At 65.3% G+C, this 17,737-nt stretch overlaps 1 protein-coding gene across 1 annotated transcript in view; it reads left to right on the top strand.

Annotated features, from left to right (window-relative positions):
• LOC142595905 (IQ motif and SEC7 domain-containing protein 1-like) overlaps positions 1-17,321 on the top strand; it is a 28,058-nt gene extending 10,737 nt beyond the window's left edge. Inside the window, 22 exon segments of the mRNA XM_075724756.1 lie at positions 5,038-5,083; positions 5,085-5,315; positions 7,514-7,703; positions 7,735-7,859; positions 7,923-7,985; positions 8,425-8,772; positions 8,774-9,125; positions 9,170-9,272; positions 9,848-10,009; positions 10,108-10,230; positions 10,817-10,983; positions 11,078-11,217; positions 12,342-12,467; positions 12,582-12,681; positions 13,431-13,592; positions 14,225-14,392; positions 15,611-15,624; positions 15,626-15,661; positions 16,298-16,452; positions 16,454-16,558; positions 16,560-16,628; positions 17,225-17,321. Coding sequence (XP_075580871.1) covers positions 5,038-5,083; positions 5,085-5,315; positions 7,514-7,703; positions 7,735-7,859; positions 7,923-7,985; positions 8,425-8,772; positions 8,774-9,125; positions 9,170-9,272; positions 9,848-10,009; positions 10,108-10,230; positions 10,817-10,983; positions 11,078-11,217; positions 12,342-12,467; positions 12,582-12,681; positions 13,431-13,592; positions 14,225-14,392; positions 15,611-15,624; positions 15,626-15,661; positions 16,298-16,452; positions 16,454-16,558; positions 16,560-16,628; positions 17,225-17,321 — 3,082 coding nt within the window.
• Positions 17,322-17,737: the final 416 nt, after the last annotated feature.

Genomic DNA, 17,737 nt, shown 5'->3' with positions numbered 1-17,737 from the left:
GCCAGACAGACCTATATGAGCTGTGCAGAGCCCCACAGGGCAGTATAGGGGCCATACGGTGCTATACGGGCTGTATAGAGCCCCATGGGGCAGTATAGGGGCTGTATGGATGCTGTTGCGTGCTGTGGGAGCCCTCTGGGCGCTATAGGGGCCCTGTGGAACCCCCCCCCCCGGGTGTCCTATGGGTTGCACAGAGCCCTTGCAGGTGGTATGGGGGCTGTACTGGCTTGCCCCGCCCCAGGGCAGTATAGGGGCATATAGAGGGCTTACAGAGACCCTATGGCCATTGTAGGGGCCGTATGGTCCCCAGGGACATATTGGGACTGTATGGCTTCCTTGGGGGCTGTATGGCTCCTATATATAGGGACTGTATGGGTTCCCTGGGACCTACAGTGGTCACAGGGACCTAGGGGATGTGTAGGGGTTCCTTGGAGCTCCTAGGGACCCATAGGGACTGCATGGATCCCCGTAGACCTGTAGGGGCTGTATGGATCCCCAGGGATCTATAGGGGCACCTGGGGGACCTATGGAGGCCCTTATAGATCCCTGGGGAGCCTACAGAAACCCTTATAGATCCCTGGGGGCCATAGGGACCCCAGGCTGTCTAGGGGCCATAGGGGCCCCCAGGGACCTATAGGGGCCCATATATGTTCCTCAGGGCCCCATAGGCGCCATACGGGCTCCGCCCGCCTGGGTCCTTCCCCTCCGGCTGGGGGGGGCGGTGTTTGGGGGCGGTTGCCATGGCGACGCCGCCATCATGGCGCCTCCTCGGGCTATTTTGGGGCGAGGGCGGTGACGTCCAAGGGGGGGCGGGGCTCGCGCCGGGGACCCAGGCATCCGGGACCCCCTCCCCTCCCCCCCCAGCACCCACCCCCCTCCGCCCCTCCCCCCCTCGGGGGAACCCAGGCGTCCGGGCTCCCCCCATCCCCCGCCGCGTCGCCATGGTAACCGCCCCCCGGCAACGCGCCGGCCCCGCCCCCGCGTCCCCATGGCAACCGCCAGCCCGCGGGGGGGAGGGGAGGGTGCGCTCCGCGCATGCGCCTAGGGACCCCGCCGAGCCCACTGCCCCCCCCCCCAAAAAAAGACCCCCAAATTGGGGACACCCCCCCCGGCATCGGGGGGACCCAGGCGTCCGGTTGCACCTCGCCCCCACCCCAATTTGGGGGGAGGGGGGGAACGCCCATCTCAGGGGGCACCCCCCCCAGGGCACCCCCCAAGTATTAGGGGGGGCAGTCCCCCATCAGGCACCCGCGCGCCCCCCCCCCCATTTTGGGGGGGCGAGGACCCCCCTGTTTCGCCCCTTTCCATCTCATAGGGACCCAGGCATCCCCACCCCCCCACCCCCCCCAGCGGACCCAAGCATCCCCCCCCCCCCCCCCCCAAAAAAGGGGGGGACCCAGGCGTCCGGGCACGCGCAAGCCGGGGGGGTGGGGGGTGGGGGAGGGGGGGGTCGCTCCTCCGGCTCCTCCCCCCCCCCCCCCCTTCACCGGGCGACCGGGCCCTGGGTGCTGCTGCGGAGGAGCCGCCCCCCCCCAAACCCCGGGGCACCCCCTCCCCCTGACCCCCCCTCGTGGGGGGTCCCTGTCCCCCCTGTCCCCCGTGTCCCCCCGCCATGTGGTGCCTGCAGTGCACCGCAGACCGGCGGCGGGGGCCGCTCCGGCAGCGCCTGCTGCACGGGTGAGTTGGGGACCCCCCCCAAATCCCACCCCCGACCCCCCCAGACCTCCCCCAGACCCTCCTACCCCCCCCCACCCACGCGGGACCCCCCCCCGTCATCATTTACCCCTCCCAAACCTCGTGGACATCCCCCCCCCCGTGCATTCCCCCCCCCCCCGATTTTTGGGGACCCCCCCCATCTCCCTGTCCCGTCCCCCCCCTTTTTCTGGATGCCTGGGTCCCCCCGGGGCTGGGGGGTTTGGGGGGGGTGTCTGTGTGTCCGTGAGGCCCCGTGTCCCCATGTCCCGTGTCTGTGTGTCCATGCAGCCCCGTGTCCAGGTATGTCTGGTGTCCGTGTGTCCCCATGTCCGTGTGTCCCCATGTCCCGTGTCTGTGTGTCCATGCAGCCCCGTGTCCAGGTATGTCTGGTGTCCGTGTGTCCCCATGTCCGTGTGTCCCCATGTCCCGTGTCTGTGTGTCCATGCGGCCCCATGTGCAGGTATGTCCTGTGTCCGTGTGTCCCCATGTCTGTGTGTCCCCATGTCCTGTGTCCGTGTGTCCCCATGTGCAGGTATGTCCTGTGTCCGTGTGTCCCCATGTCTGTGTGTCCCCATGTCCTGTGTCTGTGTGTCCATGCAGCCCCATGTGCAGGTATGTCCTGTGTCCGTGTGTCCCCATGTCTGTGTGTCCCCATGTCCTGTGTCCGTGTGGCCCCATGTGCAGGTATGTCCTGTGTCCGTGTGTCCCCATGTCCGTGTGTCCCCGTGTCTGTGTGTCCATGCAGCCCCATGTCCAGGTATGTCCTGTGTCCCCGTGTCCGTGTGTCCCCATGTCCTGTGTCTGTGTGTCCATGCAGCCCCATGTCCAGGTATGTCTGGTGTCCGTGTGTCCCCATGTCCGTGTGTCCCCATGTCCCGTGTCTGTGTGTCCATGCAGCCCCATGTCCAGGTATGTCCTGTGTCCGTGTGTCCCCATGTCCTGTGTCTGTGTGTCCATGCAGCCCCGTGTCCAGGTATGTCCTGTGTCCGTGTGTCCCCATGTCTGTGTGTCCCCATGTCCTGTGTCCGTGTGTCCCCATGTCTGTGTGTCCCCATGTCCTGTGTCCGTGTGTCCCCATGTGCAGGTATGTCCTGTGTCCGTGTGTCCCCATGTCTGTGTGTCCCCATGTCCTGTGTCTGTGTGTCCATGCAGCCCCATGTCCAGGTATGTCCTGTGTCCGTGTGTCCCCATGTCTGTGTGTCCCCATGTCCTGTGTCCGTGTGGCCCCATGTGCAGGTATGTCCTGTGTCCGTGTGTCCCCATGTCTGTGTGTCCCCATGTCCTGTGTCTGTGTGTCCATGTGGCCCCATGTCCAGGTATGTCCTGTGTCTGTGTGTCCCCGTGTCCGTGTGTCCCCATGCTCCATGTCTATGTGTCCACATGTCCCCATGTCCATCTATGTCCTGTGTCCATGTGTCCCCATGTCCACGTGTCCCCATGTCCATATATCCCAGTGTCCATGTGTCCCCATGTCTGCCTGTCCATGTGGCCCTGTGTCCATGTATGTCCATGTGTCTGTGTGTCCCCATGTCCATATATCCCAGTGTCCATGTGTCCCCATGTCCCGTTTCTGTGTGTCCGTGTGTCCCCCCATGTCCATGTGTCCCTATGCCCATGTGACCTCATGTCCATATATCCCAGTGTCCGTGTGTCCCCACGCCCATGTATGTCCTGTGTCCGTGTCTCCCCATGTCCATCTGTGTCCCCATGTCTGTCTGTCCACATGTCCCCATGTCTGTGCCCCGTGTCCCTCTGTCCGCGTGTCCCCATGTCCATATGTCCCCATGTCTGTCATGTCCGTGCATCCCCATGTTGATTATGTCCATATGTATCCACGTCACACTTCCCCATGTCTCCGTGTCCCCATGTCTGTCATGTCCATATGTCCTCATGTCCGTGTGTCCCCATGTTGGTCATGTCCGTGTGTCCCATGTCCATGTGTCCCTATGTCCCTGCATCCCTGTGTCCCCATGCCTGTGTCCATGTGTCCCCGTGTCCATGTGTCCATGTCCCCACATCCATATGCCTCCATGTTGGTCATCTCCATGTGTCCCCCTGTCCCTGTGTCCCCCTGTCCCTGTGTCCCCATGTCCGTGTGTCCCTTGCCCGTGTTACCATGTCTGCCACATCCGTGTGTCCCCAAGTCTCGTCGACGTGTTGGTCCCGTCCATATGTCCCCATATCTGTGTGTCCCCATGTCCCTGCATCCCTGTATCCATGTCCAGGTGTCCTACGTCCACGTGTCCCCATGTCTGTGTGTCCCCATGTCCGTGTGTCCCCATGTCCCTGCATCCCTGTATCAGTGTCCATGTGTCCCACATCCATGTGTCCCCATGTCTGTGTGTCCCCATGTCCCTGCATCCCTGTATCAGTGTCCAGGTGTCCCACGTCATGTGTCCCCATGTCTGTGTGTCCCCATGTCCACGTGTCCCCATGTCTGTGTGTCCCCATGTCCCTGCATCCCTGTATCCGTGTCCAGGTGTCCCACGTCCACGTGTCCCCATGTCTGTGTGTCCCCATGTCCATGTGTCCCCATGTTCCTGCATCCCTGTATCCATGCCAATGTGTCCCATGTCCACGTGTCCCCATGTCTGTGTATCCCCATGTCCCTGCATCCCTGTATCAGTGTCCATGTGTCCCATGTCCACGTGTCCCCATGTCCGTGTGTCCCCATGTCCCTGCATCCCTGTATCCGTGTCCAGGTGTCCCACGACCACGTGTCCCCATGTCCGTGTGTCCCCATGTCCCTGCATCCCTGTGTCCATGCCAATGTGTCCCATGTCTGTGCCCCACATCTGTGTGTCCCCATGTCCCTGCATCCCTGTATCCATGTCCATGTGTCCCCATGTCTGTGTGTCCCTATGTCCACGTGTCCCCATATCCGTGTGTCCCCATGTCCCTGCATCCCTGTATCCGTGTCCAGGTGTCCCACATCCACGTGTCCCCATGTCTGTGTGTCCCCATGTCCCTGCAACCATGTGTCCCACATCCATGTGTCCATGTGTCCCCATGGTCCCACCTCAGGTGGCTCCAGGCGCCCCGGGGGAGGACAGAGCTGGTTTGGGGAGTCCTGGGGGGGAGACCTTGAGGCCATTTTGGGGGTCTCAGGGTGGTTTGGGGGGGTCTCTGAGAGGTTTGGGCGGTCTCAGGGTGGTTTGGGGGGGTCTGGGGGTGGTTTGAGGGGGTCTTGGAGAGGTTGGGGGGGGTCTAGGGGTGGTTTGGGGGGTCTTGGAGAGGTTTGGGGGGGACCTACGGTGGTTTGGGGGGCGTGGGGGTGGTTTGGAGGGGTCTCGGGGGGATTCGGGGGGGTCCTGACGTGGGGGTGACGCAGTGTCCTCACAGCGTGGACGGCGAGGCGCCGGGCAGCGAGGGTGGGGGGCCGGTGCCCGACAGCCCCGGGCGCCCCCCCCCCGTACCGTGGTCTCCCCCAACCGGCCCCCCAGGGAGCGGGGGGAGCCGGGGGGTGCCCCGGGGGGGGCTCCCCGGGGTTGGCCTGGCCCCGCCTGCCACCCCAGCCCGCCAGCGTGGCCCTGCGCAAGCAGGAGGAGGAGGAGGAGAGCAAGAGGCCAAAGGCTCTGAGCGACAGCTACGAGCTCTCCACCGACCTGCAGGACAAGAAGGTACCTTGGGGACACCCCCCGACACCCCCCAGGACAGTCCCCGGCTATGTGTGATGGGTCCCCAGCCACGTGTGATGGTCACCAACCCCACGTGTGATGGTCCCCAGCCACGTGTGGTGGTCACCAGCCCCATGTGTGATGGTCACCACCCATGTGTGATGGTCACCAGCCCCACATGATGGTCACCAACCACGTGTGATGGTCCCTGGCCACATGTGATGGTCACCAGCCCCATGTGTGATTGTCCCCGGCCACGTGTGATGGTCACCACCCATGTGTGATGGTCGCCAGCCCCACATGATGGTCACCAACCACGTGTGATGGTCCCCGGCCACGTGTGATGGTCCCTGGCTATGTGTGATGGTCACCACCCACGTGTGATGGTCCCTGGCCACATGTGATGGTCACCAGCCCCATGTGTGATTGTCCCCGGCCACGTGTGATGGTCACCACCCATGTGTGATGGTCGCCAGCTCCACATGATGGTCACCACCCACGTGTGATGGTCCCCGGCCACGTGTGATGGTCCCTGGCTATGTGTGATGGTCACCACCCACATGTGATGGTCCCCGGCCATGTGTGGTCACCAACCCCACGTGTGATGGTCCCTGGCTATGTGTGATGGTCACCACCTATGTGTGATGGTCCCTGGCCGCATGTGATGGTCACCAGCCCCACGTGTGATGGTCACCACCCATGTGTGATGGTCGCCAGCCCCATGTGATGGTCACTAACCATGTGTGATGGTGACCAGCCCCACATGTGATGGTCCCCAACCACATGTGATGGTCCCCAGCCACATGTGATGGTCCCTGGCTATGTGTGATGGTCACCACCTATGTGTGATGGTCCCTGGCCATGTGTGAGGGTCACCAAGCCCATGTGATAGTCCCCAGCCACATGTGATGGTCCCCAGCCCCATGTGTGATGGTCCTCAGCCACATGTGATGGTCCCCAGCCCCTTGTGACGGTCCCTGGTCACATGTGGGGGACCATGTGTGATGGTCCCCAGCCACGTGTGATGGTTCCCAGCCATGTGTGAGGCCACCGTGCCCCAACCCTGGTGCCAACCCCATTTCCCCAGGTGGTGCCTCACCTGTGTCCTTCTCCTGCCCTGTCCCCTCCCTGTCCTCGTGTCCCTGTGCATGTCCCCATCCCCATGTCCCCGTATCTCTATCCATATCCCCATCCCTATGTCCCTGTATCTCCATCCCTGTCCCCGTCCCCGTGTCCTCATCCATAACCCGATGTCCTCACCCACATCCCCATCCCCATCCCCATGTCCCCATGTCCTCATCCACGTCCCCATCCCTGTCCTCATTCCCATGTCCCTATCCGTGCCCCCATGTCCCCATCCATGTCCCCATCCCCGTATCCCCATCCCTGTCCTCATCCCCATGTCCCCATCCATGTCCCCATCCTTGTCCTCATTCCCATGTCTCCATCCCTGTCCCCATGTCCCCATCCCCGTATCCCCATGTTCCCATCCCTGTCCCCATCCCTGTGTCCCCATGTCCCCATCCATGTCCCCATCTCCATGCCCCCATCCATGTCCTTGTCGCCATCCATGCCCCCATGTCCCTATCCCTGACCTTGGCCCATGTCCCCATCCATGTCCCCATGTCCCCATCCCCATATCCCCATGTCTCCACCCATGTCCACATCCATGCCCCCCGTCCCCATCCATGTCCCCATGTCCCCATCCATGTCCCCATCCATGCCCCCCTGTCCCCATCCGTGTCCCCATGTCCCCATCCATGTTCCCATCCCTGTCCCCATGTCTCCCTCCATGTCCCCATGTCCTCATCCATGTCCCCATCCCTGTATCCCCATGTCCCCATCCATGTCCCCTTCCACGTCCCCATGTCCCCATCCATGTCCCCTTCCACGTCCCCATGTCCCCATCCCTGTCCCCACATCCCCATCCCTGTCCCCATCCTCATCCCCATCTCCATGTCCCCATCCATGCCCCCATGTCCCCATCCCTGTCCTCGTCCCCATCTCCCCATCCATGCCCCCATCCCCATATCCCCATCGATGTCCCCATCCCTGTTCCCGTCTGTCCCCATCCATGTCCCCACATCCCCCACATCCCCACCCACCTCCCCATCCCCATATCCCCATCTCCTCATCCACGTCCCCATCCCTGTTTGTCCCCTCCTATGTCCCCCCCGTCCCTGTCCCCATCCCATCCGCAGGTGGAGATGCTGGAGCGTAAATACGGGGGTTACTTCCGCACCCGCCGCGCCGCCCGCACCATCCAGGCCGCCTTCCGCCGCTACCGCATGGCCCAGAAGTTCGAGCGGCTGCGCAGCGAGGGGGGACGCGCCCGACGCCTGGCCCTCCCCGGCCTCCGCCTCCAGTTTTCCTTCGAGGAATACGACCGCGGACCCCCGGCCCCCGCCCCGGGACCCCCCCCCGCCGCCTCCCCCTTATTTCCAGGGCAAACCCGCCTCGCTGGACGAGGGGGTGTTGGGGGGACCCCGAAGGGCACCCCGATACGGGGGGTCTTGCCGGGCTGGTTTGGATGGGGGGGGTGGGCCCGCCGAAGGGACGGCGACAGGCGGGGGGTCCGGGCCAGGGGGTGCCGGCAGCCCCCCCCGGCAGCTTTCGGCCTCCGCTGACTTTGGACCCGGCGGCGCTGACCTGGAGGAGGCCTTCGCACAGCAGGTAGGGGTCACGGGGGGTCATGGGGTCACGGGGGTCATGGGGGTCACAGGGCCATGAGAGGTCATAGGGCCATAGGGGTCGTGGGGGTCCTAAGGGGTCACAGGGCCATGGGAGGTCACAAGGGGCCATGGGGGTCACAGGACGATGAGGGTCACAGGGGGCATGGAGGTCACAGGGGCCATGGGTGTCATGGAGGTCATAGGGGTCACAGAGCCGTGGGGGGGGGTCACAAGGGCCGTGGGGGGGCCATGGGGGCCCCAGGTGACAAAGGGGGTGGCGGGGGACAAGGGGGTTCACAGGACCAAGGGGTCATGGGGGTCACAGAGGCCACGGGGAGCGGGGGGAGGGGGACGCGGGGGTCACAGGGACCATGGGGGGGGTGACGGGGAGCTGGGGGGGTGACGATGGGGGCTGACGGGGGGGGTTCCGTCTGCTTCAGGTGAAGTCCTTGGCCGCCTCCATCGACGAAGCGCTGGGGGGTGGCCGGGGGGTCCCCCCTGGGGCCCCTGCCCCCCCCGCGGGCGACAGCGCCGCCACCTCCGCCAGCGACGTCACCCTCTACCTGGACGAGGGGCTCCCCGGCTCCCCCCGCTCCCCCGAGCGGCCCCCCAGCCCTGAACCCCCCCCGGAATCTGGGGGTGCCCCTCCACCCCCCGCTCCTCCACCACCCCCGCCGCCCCCCGCCAACGCCCCCGGCCCGGCCGAACGTTGGGGGGGTCCCGAGGAACCACCTCCTCCTCGCCGCGGCCCCCCGTGCCTGGAGTGCCGGGGGCGGGGGGGGCGGCGGGGGGGGGCACCCCCCGTTGCTGACGGTCGAACCCCCCAGCGACAGCTCGGCCGACCTCAGCGACCGCTCCGACCGCGGTTCCCTCAACCGGGGGGGACCCTACGAACCCGACGGGGGTGGGGGGGGCACGTTGCCTCGTACCGGCCCCCCGCATCGTTGCTTCCACCCCGAACCTCCCCCGGCCCCCCCAACTGGCCCCCCGCCACCCCCCGCCGCCGAGGAAGGCTCAGAGGGGGACAACGAGAGTTTGGGGAGCAGCTCCAACTCCAACGAGACCCTCAACTGCTCCTCGGGTTCCTCATCCCATGACAGCCTACGGCGACCCCCCCCGCCCCCCCCCCCCGCCTCCCGCCGCCCCCCCCGCAACCCCCTGGTCCCTCCGGTCCCCCCGGCAAAGCCACGTACCAACGGGAACCACGGCAGAGCTGGGACTCGCCAGCGCTCAACAACGACGTGGTGCAGCGCCGGCAGTACCGCATCGGCCTCAACCTCTTCAACAAGTGAGGGGGGCGATGGGAAATGGGGGGACGGGGGGGGATGGACGGGGCGGCGGCGCCATTTCGGAGGTGGGATGGGGTCTGGTGGCCCTATAGCGGGACCGCGTGGCGTTCTCAGTGACCCTATGGAAGGGATAGGGTGGCGGTTTTGGTGGGCCTACGGTGAAGATGGGGTGATGTTCTAGATGATCCTATAGCAAGGACAGGATGACCTTGGTGACCCTATAGCGAGGAGAAGGTGACCTTGGTGGCCCTATAGAAAGGATAGGGTGATGTTTTAGGTGATCCTATAGAAGAATGGGGTGACGTTCTAGATAGCGCTATGGTATGGCCATGGTGATGTTCTAGGTGACCCGGTAGTCAAGACCCGATGACGTTCTAGGTGACCCTATAGGGAAGCCACGTCGTCCGAGGTGATCCTACAGCTGAACCAAAGCAATGTTTAGGTGACTCCATAATAACCACGCCAAAGGGACCCTATAGCCAGGAGAAGGTGACGTTCTAGGTCACCCTATAGCCAGGACGAAACAATGAGCCCCACAGCAGTCGGGGTGATCCCGCGCCCACCGCTTTTGTAGGAAGCCGGAGAAGGGGATCCAGTACCTGATCGAGAGGGGCTTCCTCTCGGACACGCCGGTGGGGGTGGCCCACTTCATCCTGGAGAGGAAAGGGTTGAGCCGGCAGATGATCGGCGAGTTCCTCGGCAATCGCCAGAAGCAATTCAACCGCGACGTCCTCGAGTAAGGGGGGACGCACGCTGGGATGGGGTGGGATGCACTGGGACTCGGTGGCAGGGGGGGGACTGAGGCCATCTCCGGTCTGTGGGGGTCTCCCGCAGCTGCGTGGTGGACGAGATGGACTTCTCCGGGATGGAGCTGGACGAGGCCCTGCGCAAGTTCCAGTCCCACATTCGGGTGCAGGGGGAGGCCCAGAAGGTGGAGCGTTTGATCGAGGCCTTCAGGTGAGGGATGGTGATGGGTCCCTGTCCCTGCCCCATCTCCCCTCGGTGCTGGGAAGGCCACCAGGCCATAGCAGGCAGTTGCATGGTCACCATGGGGTGATGTTCTAGGTGACCCTATGGGTCAAGAGGGAGACGCTAGGGTGGCGGCCCATGTGCCATGGGGTGATGTTCTAGGTGACCCTGCGGACCGAGTAGGGGACATTAGGGGTGATGGCACGTGCAGGGGTGACATTCTAAGTGACTAAGCAGGGGGACGTTAGTGATGGTGGCCCATGTGGGACCAGGCAATGTTCTAGGTGACCCTATGGCCCAAGCAGGGGGACACAAGGGGTGGTGGCCCATGTGGGACCACACGATGTTCTAGGTGACCCTATGGATCAAGCAGGAGGACGTTAGCGATAGTGGCCCACATGGGACCAGGCGATGTTCTAGGTGACCCTATGGTCTGGGAGGACATTAGAGGTGGTACCCCACACGCAAGGGTGCCTGGACCACACCGGGACTGCTGTGGGGTGCAGAGGCCATCCCAGCCACATAGGGATGGCCATGGGGCACCCTGACCCCATGGGGATTGTCTGCCCCACAGCCAGCGCTACTGCGTGTGTAACGCGGCCCTGCTGCGCCAGTTCCGCAACCCGGACACCATCTTCATCCTGGCCTTCGCCATCATCCTCCTCAACACCGACATGTACAGCCCTAGCGTCAAGGCCGAGCGCAAGATGAAGCTGGAGGACTTCATCAAGAACCTCCGAGGTGAGGACCATGGTCCCATCTTGTCCCTCCCCTGGTGTCCCCACCTCCTGCTTCTGAACACAGGTTCTAGAGTGGGGGCCCGGGTGTCGCGCAGGGGTGGACAACGGGGAGGACATCCCCCGGGACATGCTGGTGGGCATCTACCAGCGCATCCAGAGCCGGGAGCTGCGTACCAACGACGACCACGTCTCCCAGGTCCAGGCCGTCGAGCGCATGATCGTTGGCAAGAAGCCGGTGGGTTCACCTGAGGGATGGGAGGGGTTCTAGGTGACCTATGGGGGATGTTCTAGGTGACCTATGGGGGATGCTTTAGGTGACCTATGGAGGGATGCTCTAGGTGACCCATGGAGGATCTTCTAGGTGACCTATGAAGGACGTTCTAGGTGACCCTATGGAGGATCTTCTAGGTGACCTATGGAGGATGCTCTAGGTGACCTATAGGGGATGTTCTAGGTGATCCTATGGGAGAACTCCTAGGTGACCCTATGGAGGGATGCTCTAGGTGACCTATGGGGGATGTTCTAGGTGACCTATGGAGGGATGCTTTAGGTGACCTATGGAGGGATGCTCTAGGTGACCTGTAGGGGATGTTTTAGATGAGCTATGGGGGATGTTCTAGGTGACCTATAGGGGATGTTCTAGGAGACCCTATGGAGGATGTTCTAGGTGACCCGATGGGAGAACTCCTAGGTGACCTATGGGGGATGTTCTAAGTGACCTATGGGGGATGCTTTAGGTGACCTATGGAGGGATGCTCTAGGTGACCCATGGAGGATCTTCTAGGTGACCTATGAAGGACGTTCTAGGTGACCCTATGGAGGATCTTCTAGGTGACCTATGGAGGATGCTCTAGGTGACCTATAGGGGATGTTCTAGGTGATCCTATGGGAGAACTCCTAGGTGACCCTATGGAGGGATGCTCTAGGTGACCTATGGGGGATGTTCTAGGTGACCTATGGAGGGATGCTTTAGGTGACCTATGGAGGGATGCTCTAGGTGACCTGTAGGGGATGTTTTAGATGAGCTATGGGGGATGTTCTAGGTGACCTATAGGGGATGTTCTAGGAGACCCTATGGAGGATGTTCTAGGTGACCCGATGGGAGAACTCCTAGGTGACCTATGGGGGATGTTCTAAGTGACCTATGGGGGATGCTCAAGGTGACCAATGGGGGATGTTCTAGGTGATCCAATGGGGGATACTGGAGGTGACACTATGGGGGGGGGTGCTCGAGGTGACGCCAGGGATGGGACAGGCCAATGTCAAGGGTGCCATCCCCATCAAGGGGCAGGCCTGGAGGGTGGGTGGGTGTGTCCCACTGAGGTCCTGCCCCAGCGCTGAGCCCACCCCTGTCCCCAGGTGCTGTCCCTGCCCCACCGGCGCCTGGTGTGCTGCTGCCAGCTCTACGAGGTCCCCGACCCCAACCGGCCCCAGCGCCTGGGGCTGCACCAGCGTGAGGTCTTCCTCTTCAACGACCTGCTGGTGGTGAGCCAGATGCCTGGGTCCCCTGCACAGTTGGGGTGTCCCTGGGGTCACCCGTGGGGAGTCAAGGGGTCTCCCAGATGCTTGAGTCCCCCGGTGACCTGGTGGCCCTGGCAGGTGACGAAGATCTTCCAGAAGAAGAAGATCCTGGTGACCTACAGCTTCCGTCAGAGCTTCCCTCTCGTTGAGATGCACATGCAGCTCTTCCAGAATGCCTGTGAGCCCCACGGTGCCCCATGGCACCCCATGGCATGCCCCCCCTTGCGCTGCAGCACCTCCACAGGATGCTCCTCTGCCCCTATGTCCCATGGGGTTCACCACCAGATGACCTTTTGCCCCATGGGGTCCACCATGGAGTGTCCCCCATGGGATGTCCCATGGTGTCCCCATAGGATGTCCCATGGTGTCCCTTATAGGTTGTCCTGTGGTGTCCCCCATGGGACGCTCCCCTGTCCCATGGTGTCCCCCGTTGGATGTCCCATGGTGTCCCCCATAGGTTGTCCTGTGGTGTCCCCATAGCTTGTCCCATGGTGTCCCCCATAGGATGTCCCATGGTATCCCCCATGGGATGTGCCATGCTGTCCCTCATAGGTTGTCCCATGGTGTTCTCCATGGGACGTCCCATGGTGTCCCCCATGGGATGCCCCCCTGCCCCATGGTGTCCCCCATTGGATGTGCCATACTGTCCCTCATAGGATGTCCCATGGTGTCCCCCATTGGATATCTCTTGGTGTCCCCCATAGGATGTCCCATGGTGTGCCCCATGGGATGCTCCCCTGCCCCATGGTGTCTCCCATAGCATGTCCCATGCTGTCCCCCATGGGATATCTCTTGGTGTCCTCCATGGGATGCTCCCCTACCCCACCGCACCTCCTATGGGATACCGCCTCCCCTGGCCCCCAGGTCCCCTCAACCCCCATGCCCTCTGACCCCACGCCCTCTGACCCCATGCCCTCTGCCCCCCAGATTACCAGTTTGGGATCAAGCTGCTGTCAGCAGCGCCGGGTGGTGAGAGGAAAGTCCTGATCGTCTTCAACGCCCCGAGCCCACAGGACCGGCTGCGCTTTGCCAGCGACCTCCGCGAGTCCGTGGCCGAGGTGCAGGAGATGGAGAAGTACCGTGTGGAGGGTGAGCGGGGCACTGGGAGCACTGGGAGGGGCTCTGGGAGCACTGGGAGTACTTGGATGGTCCCTGGGATGGTCCCTGGGGTGACCTGGATGGGGAATGGGGCCACTGGGTGTACTGGGCTGGGCACTGGGAGCACTGGGAGCACTTGGATGAGCAGTGGGATGGTCTCTGGGGTCAATTGGATGGGGAATGGGGCCACTGGGTGTACTGGGCTGGGCACTGGGAGCACTGGGAGCACTTGGATGAGCAGTGGGATGGTCTCTGGGGTCAATTGGATGGGGAATGAGGGCACTGGGTGTACTGGGCCGGGCACTGGGAGCACTGGGAGCACTTGGATGGTCTCTGGGATGGTCCCTGGGGTCAATTGGATGGGGAATGGGGCCACTAGGTGTACTGGGCTGGGCACTGGGAGCACTGGGAGGGGCATGGGGGGGCACTAGGACAGGCAGCAGGGCACCGGGGCTGGCACCGGGGGACCCTGGGGCTGGCACGGGGGGCACTGGGATGGCGGGGGGCACACCGAGATGGCCACTGGGCTGGGCACTGGGGGCATTTCAACAGTGACTGGGAATACTGGGGCTCCCCGGGAGGGCACTGGGATGACTGGGGCCACCCTGTGCCCCCCGCCGCAGCGGAGCTGGGAGAAGCAGAAGGGGGGTGTCGGGGGACGCGGGGCGGGGGACCCCCCCGCGAGGCCCTCAACGGCCTCAGCCGCAGCAGCCTGGAGGAGGCATTCGGGGCCGGCGAGGGGCTCAAGCGCAGCGCTCTCAGCAGCTCCCTGCGGGACCTCTCCGACAGTGGTGAGAGCCGGGGGGGGCCGCCCGGGGCGGGTGTTGGGGTCCCCTGGGCGGGGTTGGGGTCCCCTGGGGGGCTTAGGGTTCCCTGGGAGGGCATTTGGGGAGCCCTGGCAGGCATTTGGGGTGCCCTGGGGGGGGGGAGATAGGGTGCCCTGGGGAGCAATTGGGGTCCCCTTGGGTGGGGTTTGGGGTCCCCTGGCAAGGTTGGGATCCCCTGGGAGGGCATTTAGGGACCCCTGGGAGGCATTTGGGGTGCCCTGGGGGGGGGGACACTGAGGTCCCTGGGGAGCAGTTGGGGTCCCCTTGGGGGGGGTTTGGGGTCCCCCTGGCAGGGTTGGGATCCCCTGGGAGGGCATTTGGGGACCCCTGGCAGGCATTTGGGGTGCCCTGGGGGGGGAGATAGGGTGCCCTGGGGAGCAATTGGGGTCCCCTGGCAGGGTTGGGGTCCCCTGGCAGGGTTGGGATCCCCTGGGAGGGCATTTAGGGACCCCTGGCAGGCATTTGGGGTGCCCTGGGGGGGAGATAGGGTGCCCTAGGGGGGCAATTAGGGTTCCTTGGGGGGCTTTGGGGTCCCCTGGCAGGGTTGGGGTCCTCTGGGGGGCTTGGGGTCTCCTGGGAGGGCATTTGGGGACCCCTGGCAGGCATTTGGGGTGCCCTGGGGGGGCAGATAGGGTGTCTGGGGGCACATTGAGGTCCCTAAGGGGGCAACTGGAGTCCCTTGGGGGGCTTGGGATCCCCTGGGGGGATTTGGGGTCCCCTGGCAGGTTGGGGTCCCCTGGGGGGCTTAGGGTCTCCTGGGAGGGCATTTGGGGACCCCTGGCAGGCATTTGGGGTGCCCTGGGGGGGGGTCACTGAGATCCCTGGGGAGCAGTTGGGGTCCCCTTGGGGGGGTTTGGGGTCCCCTGGGAGGGCATTTGGGGACACCTGGGGGGCAGTTAGGGTGCCCTGGGGGGGCACATTGAGGTCCCTGGGGGAGCAATTGGGGTCCCTTGGGGGGATTTGGGGTCCCCTGCAGGGTTGTGGTCCCCTGGGGGGCTTAGGGTCCCCTGGGAGGGCATTTGGGGTCCCCTGGGGGGCAGTTGGGGTGCCCTGGGGGGGACAGTGGGGGGGTCCTGGGGGGGGCACTGAGGTCTGGGGGGGGGCACAGCAGGGTTCGGGGGGGCACTGGGCTCCCCTGGGGTCCCCCAATGCCCCCCCAAACTGTGCCCCCCCCCCCCGCAGGCAAGCGGGGCCGGGCGCAACAGCGTGGGGTCCCTCGACAGCACCATCGAGGTGAGTGGGGGGCCCCACCAGGCTCCGCCCCTAAAGCCACACCCCTAAAAGCCACGCCCACCCAAACCCCCGCCCCCGGGGGCCTGGTGCCCCCCTCTGCTGGTGGGGAAGGGACGGGGCTGGGGCATGCAGGGGAGGGGCTTATCCACAAGGGGCGTGGTTTGGCTTAGGGGCGGGGCTTGCCTGGGCAGGGGGAGGGGCTTCTTGCAGGAGCTGGGGCCCATCCACCAATGGGGAGAAGCTAGAGCTGGGAGGCGGGGCTTGTTCATGAACATCACGTGATCTGGTCGAGGGGTGGGGCTGGCTTTATCCACCAATGGGGGGGAGGCTGGTGCCAAGGGGCGGGGTTTGTGCAGTACAGGGGCGGGGCTAGATTTAGAGGGTGGGGTCTGAACAGGGAGAGGGCGGGGCTGGATCTAGGGGCGGGGCCTGTCGGGGAGAGGGCGGGGCTGGCTGTAGGGGGGCGGGGCTTGTCGGGGAGAGGGCGGGGCTAGCTCTAGGGGCGGGGCCTGTCCGGGGAGGGGGGCGGGGCTGGCTCTAGGGGCCGTAGGTGCCGGGCTTTACCCACCAATGGGCCGAGGCCTGGTTGGAGGGGGGCGTGGCCTGCTGCCAGGCTGACCCCGCCCCCTCCCACAGGGCTCCATCATCAGCAGCCCCCGGCCGCAGGCGCGGGGGCCCCCGGGGGGGGCCGGGGGGGAGCCCCCGAGGGCTACAAGCCCCCCCCCGCGCCCCGTCTCCAACTCCTCCTCCTTTTTGGGGTCCCTCTTCGGCAGCCGGCGAGGCAAAGGTCCCCCCGGCCCCCCCGCCCGGGGCGGGGGGTCCTACTTCAGCCTCGGCCTCCTCCTCCTCGGCTTCATCCTCCCATCACCATCACCCCCCCCCCCGCGCCCCCCCCGGCCCCCGAGGGCCCCTCCAAGCTGCAGGCGCTGCATGCCCAGTACTGCCATGGGGCCGGGGGGGGTGGCGGGCGGCGGCGGCGGGGGGGGGGGCCGGGCCCCCCGCCGCCCCCCCCCGTACCCCCAGCAGCCCCCTCCTCCCGCTCGCCCCGCGCCCCCCCCCGCCGCTGCCCGCCATCGCCGCCGGCGCCCCCCCCCCGCTTCCACGGGGGACCCCAACCCCCGCTGTCGGCACCCCCCCCAGCAGCACGGCCCCCCCGGCGGGGGGTTCCCCCCGCCGCACCCCCATTACACCCTACACCGGCCGGGCAAGAGGGGGGGTGCCCCCCCCGGGCCCCCCCGCCAACCCCTCTCCCCCCTGCCCCTCTACAGCCCGCGCCCCCCCCACCACGGGCTGCCCCACGCTTACCCCCCCCGGCCCCCCACCGCACCACCACCCCCCCGCCGCCCCCCGCCCCCCGCCGCCGCCAAGCATTTCGTTTTCGGCGGGGGGCGGGGGGGGGCCCTACCGGGGGGGCCCTGCGGGGTGGCGGCGGGGGGGGCAGCCCCCCCGCCCCATCACCACCATCACCATCATCATCACCACCACCCGCCCCCGCACTCCCCCATCCCCCCCCACCCCCTCTTACCCCCCTCTGCCCCCCCCCTCACCCCACACCCCCCTCAGCCCCCACTCCCCCGCCGGCCCCACCTCGCCCCTGGCCCAAGCCGGCCAGGGCCCCCCCAAACCCAAGGGGGGGAACCGCATCAGCACCGTGGTCTGACCCACCCCCCCCACCCCCCGGCAGAGGACGGACACAACTCCTGGCAGCGATGGACGGCGCCGGCATGCTGGATGCGGTGGTTATTTTTGTAAACCCCCCCCCCCTTTTTGCCGACCCCCCCCCCACCCCCAAAAAAAACCCTGCACGTGGCTCGTGTTTGGCTGCTCCGCGCCTCACCCCCCGCGAGGGTGGGGGCACCCCAGACGCCTGGGTCCCCCTCCCTGCCATCCTGGGGGTCCGGCGTCGAGGATGGCCCCCCCCCCTTCCCGGCTCAGGCTGAATGTCACATGGCACTTTAACCCTTTAACCTCCCCCCCCCCAAAAAAAAAAACCCTCCCGCCCCGGACGCCCGGGTCCCCTTCCCGGGGCGGGGGGGGAACCCAGCGGCCGAAGCCCCAGGGATGCGCGCGGAGGGG

The sequence above is a fragment of the Pelecanus crispus genome, chromosome 24 (genome assembly GCF_030463565.1).
Source record: "Pelecanus crispus isolate bPelCri1 chromosome 24, bPelCri1.pri, whole genome shotgun sequence".
Lineage (NCBI taxonomy): Eukaryota > Metazoa > Chordata > Aves > Pelecaniformes > Pelecanidae > Pelecanus > Pelecanus crispus.
The sequence above is the reverse complement of the archived record's forward strand: the minus strand, read 5'-3'. Positions and strand labels throughout refer to the sequence as shown.